A 10,356-nucleotide genomic window follows, 5' to 3' on the forward strand; every position below is an offset into this window, starting at 1 on the left:
ATCCACCACTGAACCATTTCTTTCTTGCCTGCCTTCTTCCTCAAAGCACATACAATATCGTTTATATTGCCATTTTGGTCCTTCAGGTCTCCTTTCCAACTCTGTTTTTGACAAGGCCTGAGGACAGGCCATGGAGGAGGCCTCAGAGCAGGGAGGCCCTCTGATTTCTATGAACTGTCACTGCAGCTATGACAAGGGCAGACAGATTGTTAGAGGTTGGGGGGTATGGATGGATGAAGAAATGGAAGTGTGAAAAAAAGAGTGGAGCACAGGAAGGACGCAGCTGCTGCCCTCATCTCTGGGTTACTGTGGAGATCACAAAAGGAAGGGATCCCGGAGATGGATACCAACAGACGCAATGACAGGTGGGAGTGACCAGGGGGTCTGACACCGATACAGACCAAATAAAACCAGCTGCTAAGAGAAGCACAGAGAGAGAGAGAGAGAGAGAGAGAGAGAGAGAGAGATCCTCTGTCTCACTAAACCTACTGAAAGGTTTGGAGGGTGAAGAAGAGAGCAAACGTTGGATACCACAGAATGACTGAAAGAGAGGCACAAAGAAGAAGAGGAAAGATACTAACTCCTCATTCATCTATCCTTGATAAAATAATGGCATTCCAATTCCACAGGTCCATCTGAGAAGACAAAAGGATATATTTTCATTCACTTCTGTGTCAATCCCTAAGATTTGTACCTGTCATTCTCTTAAAGCTCCCCAGACAGGGAAAATTGCCTGACAGTGTATTGATCGTGCCTTCTCTCAAGGCATTGTGCCAAACCCTCAGCCCAGTTTTCTGTATATCTTATCATTATTTTTGAAGATTTTCCCCCACTCAAAGGGTTGTGGATATTGCCAAAAGGAAAAGGAAGAAAAAAAAGGGTTATTTATTTATTTATTTTTTTTGCTCAAGGACATTTGGCAGAAAAATGTGTTTTTAACAGTCCTCCCTTGTGTGTTATGATCCATTCATGTTTAAAAGCCTTTTGTAAAACAGAATTATATTCATGGATTGCTCTCGTTCCAGGCATCTCAAAGCATCCAGCAAAGTGCAGCAAAGACATACAGGATATGAGATATGTACTATGGTCTACAGGGTGTTCCCAGATTGCCTTGTTTTGGGACTGTGTGTGAATAAATCTCTGGCCCGTCATTCGCAGTGACCCCTCCTCATATCAGCTTGACAATATTCTCACTGATTGTCTATCACACCATGATTCTCAGGAGCCTCTGACACATGCAGCACAGATTCCTGCACACAATACACACACACACACACACACACACACACTCACATATATATACACACATGCACTTTGTCACTAAATATGAGTTATTCTCTTGTTAAATTATGAGATGAGTATTTGATTTTTCAAAAAAGATTTCTCGCTTTTAGCTTTGTACTTTATTTCTGAAGTGTTTGTTTTAAAGCTGAAATGAAAGTCTGCCTTTTACAATCTAAAGCGAACCTGCAAGCTTTCATTGTGGGCGGCATTCAAGGGTGCCTGAAATCTGTTATCTGAGGCATCAGACTCTCTGTACGCCAAGTCTGATGATGATGTGTGATCTCTTTCAATACAGACACGCACACACACGCGCGCACATGCACACACACACACACACACACACACACACACACAAACACTCTCACTAATTTAAAAAAAAAAGCAAGAAAAAGAAAAGAAAAACCTGGTACCTGAAGCAGGTCAATTACATTGTCCAAACACACAGTAATTTCCCCCCCTCTCCCTCCTGAAGCCCTGAGGTAAGGATTTTACTGCCAAGGCTCTCCCTGAGTGTACTACCCTCCCTCCTTCCTCCCCAAAATTCACTTTGGCATCCTATTAAGCTTTTTACGCTCCTGCAACCCAGCTTGAGCGCTTGTTGAAAATAGGTTTATAAAGATGCAGATGGGGAGAGAACCATAGGCAGCACAAACAGAAAGAGAGAGAGAGAGAGAGAGAGAGAGGGAGGGACAGAGGGAGGGAGAAAGAGAAGGGGGGAAGAGAGAGAGAGAGAGAAACAGGGAGGGAGAAGGAGAAAGAGAGAGAGAGAGTGTTGCAGGTTTATTTGGTCTGCAGTGTTCACTTACTTGATTTGGTGTCTAAATAGTGATTGCAGTTTTTGTCTGCTGGAGTATATACCTACACTGCTATAGTGGTACGGTCCTACAATAGCAGTTTTCTCCTGCATCATTGCAAGCTTATTGCTCAGAGCTTGAAAGTCTGACGTTTTTATGATTAGCTCTCATTAAAGACACCTTTAGGTTCCAGTGACATCTGGACTGCAGAGTGCTTACTCAAGTGATGAAGACATTGGGAAACATTTCTGGAAAGGGAGGAAAAAAAACAAAATGAAGGTTAAAGTGAAAGTAATGACAGATGAAGACATATAGACAGGCAGGCTTAAGAGAGCTGGCAATCTGCTCTCCATTCAGCAAAGCTCTGTGTAAAGACAGAGAGAATCAGACGGCACAGGGCACTGGCAGGGCAGGGTGCACAGAAAGAGAGACACAGAGAGAGAGAGAGAGAGAGAGCGTTACTTAACTGCTTTCTTTTTATGTGTCTGCCATCCTTTGTATTTAATGAGCATTTGGGAGAGAGAGAAAGAGATGGGAGAGCTTTTCAGTGCTTCTCCAAGAGCCTAATTGGGCTTGTGAGTGAGGGGCTAAGGGTCCCCCTTGAAGTAGTGTGGAACAGCAGACGTGGTTTTCACTCTCTCTCTTGTTCTGTGTGTGTGTGTGTGTGTGTTGTGTTTCTTTACTGAGGTCAGACCATTACCATAAGTGTGAATCTCCAGTTCAGTGACCATCCTAACTATGTACTCAACTGTGTTCTGAATGAATGAATGAATGAATCTCCTTCTGTCAGGAGAGAGAGAGAGTTCATACATATGTGAAATGTGAGTATCAATGTGTGTAAATGTTTGCACTTGACTGTGTAGACAACATGTATATATGTATGTTGTCAGGATATATTCAGTTTTATATATCATATCTATCTATATGAATCACTCTTCCATAAGGAATATCTTTTTAACCTTTGATCTAGTGTGCTACCATTCGCAGGTAGATGTGAGAAACAGATGAGTAAAGCTGGTAAAGTTTGTTCAGACTTTCTGTCTCTCTGTCTTTCCCTGTTTGTGTGTGTGTGTGTGTGTGTGTGTGTTTACTGCTCCAGAAAGGACTGTGAGAGACTGCAGCAGTAGCAGTGGGAGACTGGCAGTTTGGAAGGAGCTGATAAAGTTACAGTAACAATCAGAGAGTGCGTTATGGGAATGTGGGGGAAGCAGCATTCTTCAGGAATGTGTTTTCGATAACAAGTTCCCTGAACGCTGCAATGCACTGTGATTCTTACAGAGGGGAGAAAGAGAGAGAGAGAGAGAGAGAGACAGAGAGAGAACTGTGTGTACAACTGTGTGAACATTATTATATGCACTCATGAGGCGTATGCTTATAGCCATGTGTGCACGCATTTTGTGTTTGCACATTTGTGTATATGAATTCTCTGTATGTTCTTGCCTTCAGGGGCAGGTTTCCAAAAGCCTTGGTGAGCTCAAACTGTCTCCGCTCTGGGCTCTGATTGGGATTGATCAGTGCATCCACACTGTGTTTCTGGTAGCAGTAACTTGCCTGTGACCTCTCCTCCTTGTCCTCTATGTCAAACTGTCCCCCATGGCCACACTCTTTCAGTCCCTCCTTTATTACCTCATTCTTTGGGTTTATAATCTCACTCAATGGCCTTCCCTTTACCACCCTAAATGGTTCTTTGACAGCCAAACCATGAGGGGTGGAGATTTAGAAACAGTGGAACTGTGGATCTGACTTGCCCAGGCTGATGACATGCTTACGTGACATATTTGAACATTGGGATTTGGTCTGATACTGTGGCATTGTTCTCTTTTACTATAGCTATTGTCTTCCTACTTCTTACCTTTTAAACTAACTGAATGAACATTATTGGAAGGGTCTGTGATATCTTTCTCAAAGTCCTGTCATGTATTCACTCTATTCAGATTGGTGATGAGGAGAGCAAAAGCACAAGGAAAGGATGCATTGCACTCTATTGGAACTGGGTTCAGTATTTAAAAAGTAGTGTATCACCTTGGTAGTACCCTCTCGGTTCTTTTAGGTCTTTTTGAACAGCCTCAGAAAAGAGAGTTTAGAGCTTAGGACAACACTTGTTGAGTCTCACAGTTACACAAGAATTATACTTTTCATAAATTCTGGTGGTAAGGAGCTATTAAACATTATCACTCTTTTCTCATCAGTTAATAATTTTAAAGTATGTTGGATCAAGAGAGCAGTATTACAGAGATGGCTCCATTCAATCACCTCTAAAATCTTCAGAAAAAGTGCTATACCAGATTCAGATTAATTTTAAACCTATTATAATACAGCAACCAACTTCTGACTGATGCATCCTTTCACCACTCAGTGGTGTTGATTTTGGGCTAAACTAAATTGTACTATATGCACAATTTAATCAAATTGTCCTTGAAATGTTTTTGTGACAAAGAAATATTTGGCACCTTGAAAATGCACAAAACAAAACACTGCCAACAAGCTTTTCTAATCTCACAATATTATTTTCCCAATATGACATTTTTTTTTTTCTTAACATTTCCTTAGGTCGTCGTGCTTTTAGCTGAAGATGTGGACAGAGTAACGGGTGCCATAGTATTTGCTGTGTTAGTCTGAGCATAAGTCTGAACATCCTCTCTCTTTCTTTTTCTTGTTGTGTGACAGGTAATGATGGCGATAGAATTGCCTACAGTCAGCAGAGGAGGGAAAACATTGGCGAACTGATCCAGGAGACTCTGGAGCTTTTTGAAATCCACGGGGGCCCAGACGCCTACATCAACATCAAGTACATGGTCCCCACCTATGAGTCCTGCAAGAAATAAGAGGACAGACCTTATCTGTAAACCATCCTCTTCTTCCATTTACTGAACACCCTCTTCTCTTATTCGAGAATCATCCACTTCCTTTCTTTAGGAACCATCCTCTACCATTATCTGAGAGCATCCTCTTATTAAATATCCTAATTGCAAGTCATTGTTACTGGTTTTCTTTGTTTTTTGTGGGTTTTTTTGTTTTTTTTTAATCTTTCTGTGTCTGGTTCATTTGTTTCACATTATGACTTGACTGACTCTACGTCCATGCAGAACCTTGAGACGTTTGAGACAAAAAAAAAAAAAAGTGTTCATAGGTCGGTAAAGGAATACATATCTATGATGTAATTCTTCTTTTTCTTTCTTTTTTAAAGTTATATCAGGTTAATTTTTGAGATTAGTTGTACAGAAGGTAGTGATTTTCCACAACGTTAATCCAGTTCTTCACAGGTTATTGATTTTGTCTTGCACATCATAGCGATATACGCAGTAGAAAATTATTTGAGGTTAATTTGGGAAGGTACATCACAACCTTAGTGGGGTGCTATCAAAGGAATGCAGTTTATAGCGCTAGCATGGCATGTCTGCTTTAGGATACAGTGATCAAATGCTAGACAGGACATATTGATGATTTGTCTAGTATTGTGCTGTGTGTTTAGTGTGGAGGTATGTGTGCCACTGCTGCTGAAAGGCTGAGGTTTAGGTCTGAGGCCAGTTGGAACATGCTGAAAAATACCCCAGTGGAATGAACCCCAGCCGCATTCCAGCACATCACTCACTCATTCACCAACTCACTCCGCTCTGGGTTACCTGCCTCCTCTGCTTCTCAGCCATTTGTTTTTGTTTTGTTTGTGTATGTCTGAGAGAGAGAGAGAGAAATATTGCTCTCTGTCTAGTTAGCAACCTGGAAAGAAAAGTCATACTGCCCACCTTTCATCCTTTCCCCTTGACAAAACTGCAGGTGTGAAAGGTTTTGAGTGGCAGTAAAATAGAGCTTTGTGTTTGTCATTTAATTTGTTTCTTTGCTAATGTGTAATAAGAAGTAGAAGCTCTCTTCAAAATAACGAATAAATGGGCCTTTGTCAGACCACCTTTCTTCAAAGAAGGAGTACATTAATCTCAGTCATTCCGATTCCCAGTTGAGCTTTTTCTGTCACAACATGTGTTCAGTTATCTCTTGACTTTTCAGCACTTGTGCTGTAAATACATCACATCTTTGTAGCTAAAATAGGTGACTACAATTTTTTTTGTCAATTTTGTGTTACAGTGCATTGATGAAAATTAGTTCTTTTATTCAAAATGGTACCCTGATGGTACATTAAATTCATGATGAACAAATGGAACACTGTAGAACAATGTACAAAAAAGAATAACAAAAGCACTATGTCGAGTGTTGGCCAGTGGGGGGGGGGGGGGGCTAAGTAAACAGAAAAATTAAATGTAAACTAGATTAATGTGTGTAAATCAGAATATTCAACACAGAGTTATTTTAATGCTATACCACATGGTCACAGCTGGTGCTACTTGTACTGTTAGTATAAGTTGTAAATAAGGTTGTGATGTTATGGTCATGGTACATCTCTCAACCTGTCCTCAATATATGGGACAGATTGTCTTACTTTGTTGCTTTTTGTGAGACTGATTAATGGTAATGGTCAGGGATAGAATGACTTGTACTGTGTTATTAATGGTCATGTTACCATTATTTGACCTGTCTTCTCCTTTATCTCAGTGTGTTTCCCTCTCATTGCCTGAACTAGGTTCTGACCCTTTCCACTTCATTTGTTTTGTTAATTAAATTTTTCTCTTTCTGTTTTGTCTCTCCTTTCAATGGGCATGTTAAAAGTAACATTTTTTGGAACTCAGTTAAGTAGACATCTTTTCCACAGGCATCTTTTCCAGTCCGCTGACTAAGAAGTAATCAGTGTGACATGGAATTCAACCTATTTGATGAGTTGTATCTCTGATTGAGCCGAACAGACCATCGCTTCAGTTTGTTCACACCATTAGTCAGAGGTGTGCCCATGCCCTTCTTTAGCTGAAGACCAGACCACTATGCTTGAATGAGCCACGGATGAGATTGGGTAGCGCTCACACAAACGTGCTGCTTATGTGAAACATACAAACTACCTTCACACATCACACTTAGCATGAGTCCATTTCATCTCATTTTGACTCTGCACACGCTTCCTACCCAGCACCGTGAGAGACAATCACACTTCAGTGCTCTGGCTGTCTCTTCCCATCTCCTCAATCAAGTCACATCACTAAAACTAATCTGTGTAAAATGGGATCTGTGTTTGACAAATGTAAAGTAGTATGATTGAAATATAAAGAAGGGGAAAAAAGACATCAGGACAAAAGGCTCAGTCAAGATAGGAAAACCCCAGTGTTCATGTACAAACACACTCAGTGACTCAGCTTTGCCTTGAAGGCTGCTAGACCGAGCTGTAAGCATATTAAACCTGAGTCACAGTTGAGCTGCTGTTTGCTAACTTTTTAAGAGACAGAGTAAATAAAGTGGTGGTTTTTTTGGTTTTTTTTAAACCTGATTGTGAGGTTGCTGGCATGCAATAAACCTCAACATGAACTGACTCAAAACAAACATGATTGTCTTCTTTCACAGTGATAGTGACTGCTGATCAAGAGCCTTGTTTTTTTAGACAGTTGGATATTGCAGTTCGGAACATCTTCAGGAGATTTTGATTCGCTTGTTCTCTGACAGTGGTGAAAACATGTACCTGGTGGGCACTTAGAGGATTGTTATTGATCTCAAGATCATTTCTGACGTTTAGCCCTCCTTCTATGACCATTCTACTGAGACTGTGGGTGGAGAGATTAAAGGGATGATGGAGGGTTTTTTGGACTTTTCCAAAAGCGGTTTGCCAAGAAATGTCAAATTTTAAGTATAAAAATGCTAATCCTATTATTATTGGTATTGAAGCATTTTCCTAATTTTTCTCAGATATTGGCATTAGAATTACTTTCTCTGTGTACATTAGCATATTTGTGCATTTTACTTGTTCATACAACACTAAAAAAGAAAAAAAAATCAAGCTTCTGAGTCAGTAGAGGAAAGAAATTTGCAGCTTCTCACAGTACAACACATACTGTGGTTTAATGCATGTCTGCTCTCTCTGCCAATAACAAGACATATATTTTCAAAAATACTAGAAACTCTTCAATGATGTCATATTCCAAAATCAAGTTGTGCTTTCCCAGTTCCTATGCAGTGAATCTTGTCTACTGCTGTAGCCCAGCACTGATTTTATGATGAGTTTATGAATCAAATAAAATCTTATTTCCCATTAGCATCTTAAAACTAAGATGATAGTAAAAGTCACATTAAGAAGCACCTCTCGTTTGTGTGGTGTTTGTCTTTGAAAATGGTAAGTATGAAGGAAAAAAACAATTGTGTCTTAAATATCAGACCATCAAGGTTTTTTTTTGTTTGTTTGTTTTTTTTCCTTTCAACAATGTAGTCCCAAAAAGAGTTCCTCTACTGGTGAGAGAGGCTTTAAATCTGCTGAACAATGCAGTTTTATTTTTTTCTACCGCATGTAAGATTACATTTATCTGCTCTGGTCAAAACGAATCCTTCTGTGACATTTTGCCATATGTGGGACATTACTCTATTTGCTTGCAGAATGAAAACGATGCCCAATACCAGCAAAGTTATGTAGAGTGTTCTCTCTTTAGCCCCCTTTCTGAACCATCTGTATCATATATCTTATATGGAAGTATGAAGCAAGACCAAGAGCTCATTTTCATCTCTCCTCTTCCACCAAAGTACTCAGAACTGATGGTGGGCGGAGTTTGTAGCACCAGAAAGGAGTACTCCCTGAAGTAACAAAGGAAATATGTCACCTTATGACAGAATTTAAAACACTGCCCTAGAGGACACACTAGTGGGTGTAGGAATTCATGTAATCTAATAGAAGCTTGTTCTGCAGGTATTAAAATACGGTGGCTATACAGAGCATGGTAGATGACATCACTGTGGATGACCACAAAGTGTCCCAGCTCTACTCATCCTGAGAAGATTCTCTGTTTACCTCCTGGTGTAGTCCTTGCTATGAGCATGGAATAAAAAAAAGGGTTCTTATAACTGCAGCTCTGCATTTTGACAAAGAAAAAGCAAACCCTCAGAGTACCAGGATGATACCAATGACTGTGTAAGGTCGCCAGAGGTTATTGTCTTTTGTTTAATGAAAGCTTTTGCGGGTCCCCAGGGCTGCAAAGTGCCATTTTTGTTTATCCCAATGAAGGTGACATATGTGTATTTAGTCTTTCTTGTAATTTTGTAAAATTAAAATCAAGATAAAAAATAAGCAATGGATCTTTATTTTCTATTTTCCATGGAAGATGTTGACATTATCTTAAATAGGTTATCACCATTTTTGGTGAATGGTTGATGCTGGAAATGATTTCTCAAGCTGACGTAGAGCAGTGTGCACTGCTATATAGTAGCACACAGTAAACTGGCTATAATGAGGAAGCTAAAGTAACGCAGCTACTCACTGAACAATGTAATTAATTTTGATGCTTGTGAAAGTGAGTAGCTGTATAACACCCCTGGTGCTAATAGACCTGGGTTGTTTATTCTAATGAAGAATACAGCAGTAGCTGTACTATCCCATCACACCACCTTTACATGCTGTATAAAGACAATATACTGGATTATCCACAATAAAAGGACTTTTTGAACTCCCTTTCTTCAGCCAAATTACAAAAAAAAAAAAAACCCTACACTGTTCAGAGTACTGTATAACCGATGGCTTCACTGAGAAGGGGACGCTGACCACCACTTAGTATTTGTGTGCCGCAACATGGCTCCCACAGTGGAAAGGCATACTGCTACTTTATAGAACTGACTGACATTGAATTACCTTGAGTTTGTGTGTGTGCGTGTGTGTGCATGTGTGTGTGTGTGTGTGTGTGTGTGTGTGGCATGAAAGGAATCTAAAGCTCCCTACAAGCTCATCGTTTTCCTCCATGAGATAACTAGACTGAAATGACTGCACTCTAGCCAGAATGCATTGATGGAAGAATGGCATACCTCTGAACTAATCTCTCCTCCAAACCGCAGCAACTTGTCATAATCCCTGACCTGTTTAGCAACAGGAAGTCCCCTTCCATCTCTCCTTACTCAGACACATTATTATCAATGCAGCTAACTTTGCCTCAGGCATCTGCCCCTCAGGCATATTTACAGGCAATATCTGCTCTTGTAACCTCACTCCTGTCTCTTCCTCACCCCATTCTGGAGAAGGTGAGGGTCTTTCTCTGACTGCCACGCTGGAGTGTGTCCTCGTGCAGCACAGCCACTGCAGTAAGAACAAAGGCCTTTGGGCAACAGTGAACCGTGTAACAAAGAAGAGAGCCGTAACAGCCCAACCTGCGACGATTTAAAGAGGAGATGTAGTTGTGAAGGGAAAGAGAGAATAATGCTGAATGGGAGTGGG

At 40.4% G+C, this 10,356-nt stretch overlaps 1 protein-coding gene across 1 annotated transcript in view; it reads left to right on the top strand.

Annotated features, from left to right (window-relative positions):
• pacrg (PARK2 co-regulated) overlaps window positions 1–4,903 on the top strand; it is a 93,512-nt gene extending 88,609 nt beyond the window's left edge. Inside the window, exon 5 of the mRNA XM_030787470.1 lies at window positions 4,746–4,903. Within this exon, the coding sequence (XP_030643330.1) occupies window positions 4,746–4,903 (158 nt within the window). The remainder of the gene's footprint in view (window positions 1–4,745) is intronic.
• Window positions 4,904–10,356: the final 5,453 nt, after the last annotated feature.

This window comes from Chanos chanos, chromosome 10 (genome assembly GCF_902362185.1).
Source record: "Chanos chanos chromosome 10, fChaCha1.1, whole genome shotgun sequence".
NCBI lineage: Eukaryota > Metazoa > Chordata > Actinopteri > Gonorynchiformes > Chanidae > Chanos > Chanos chanos.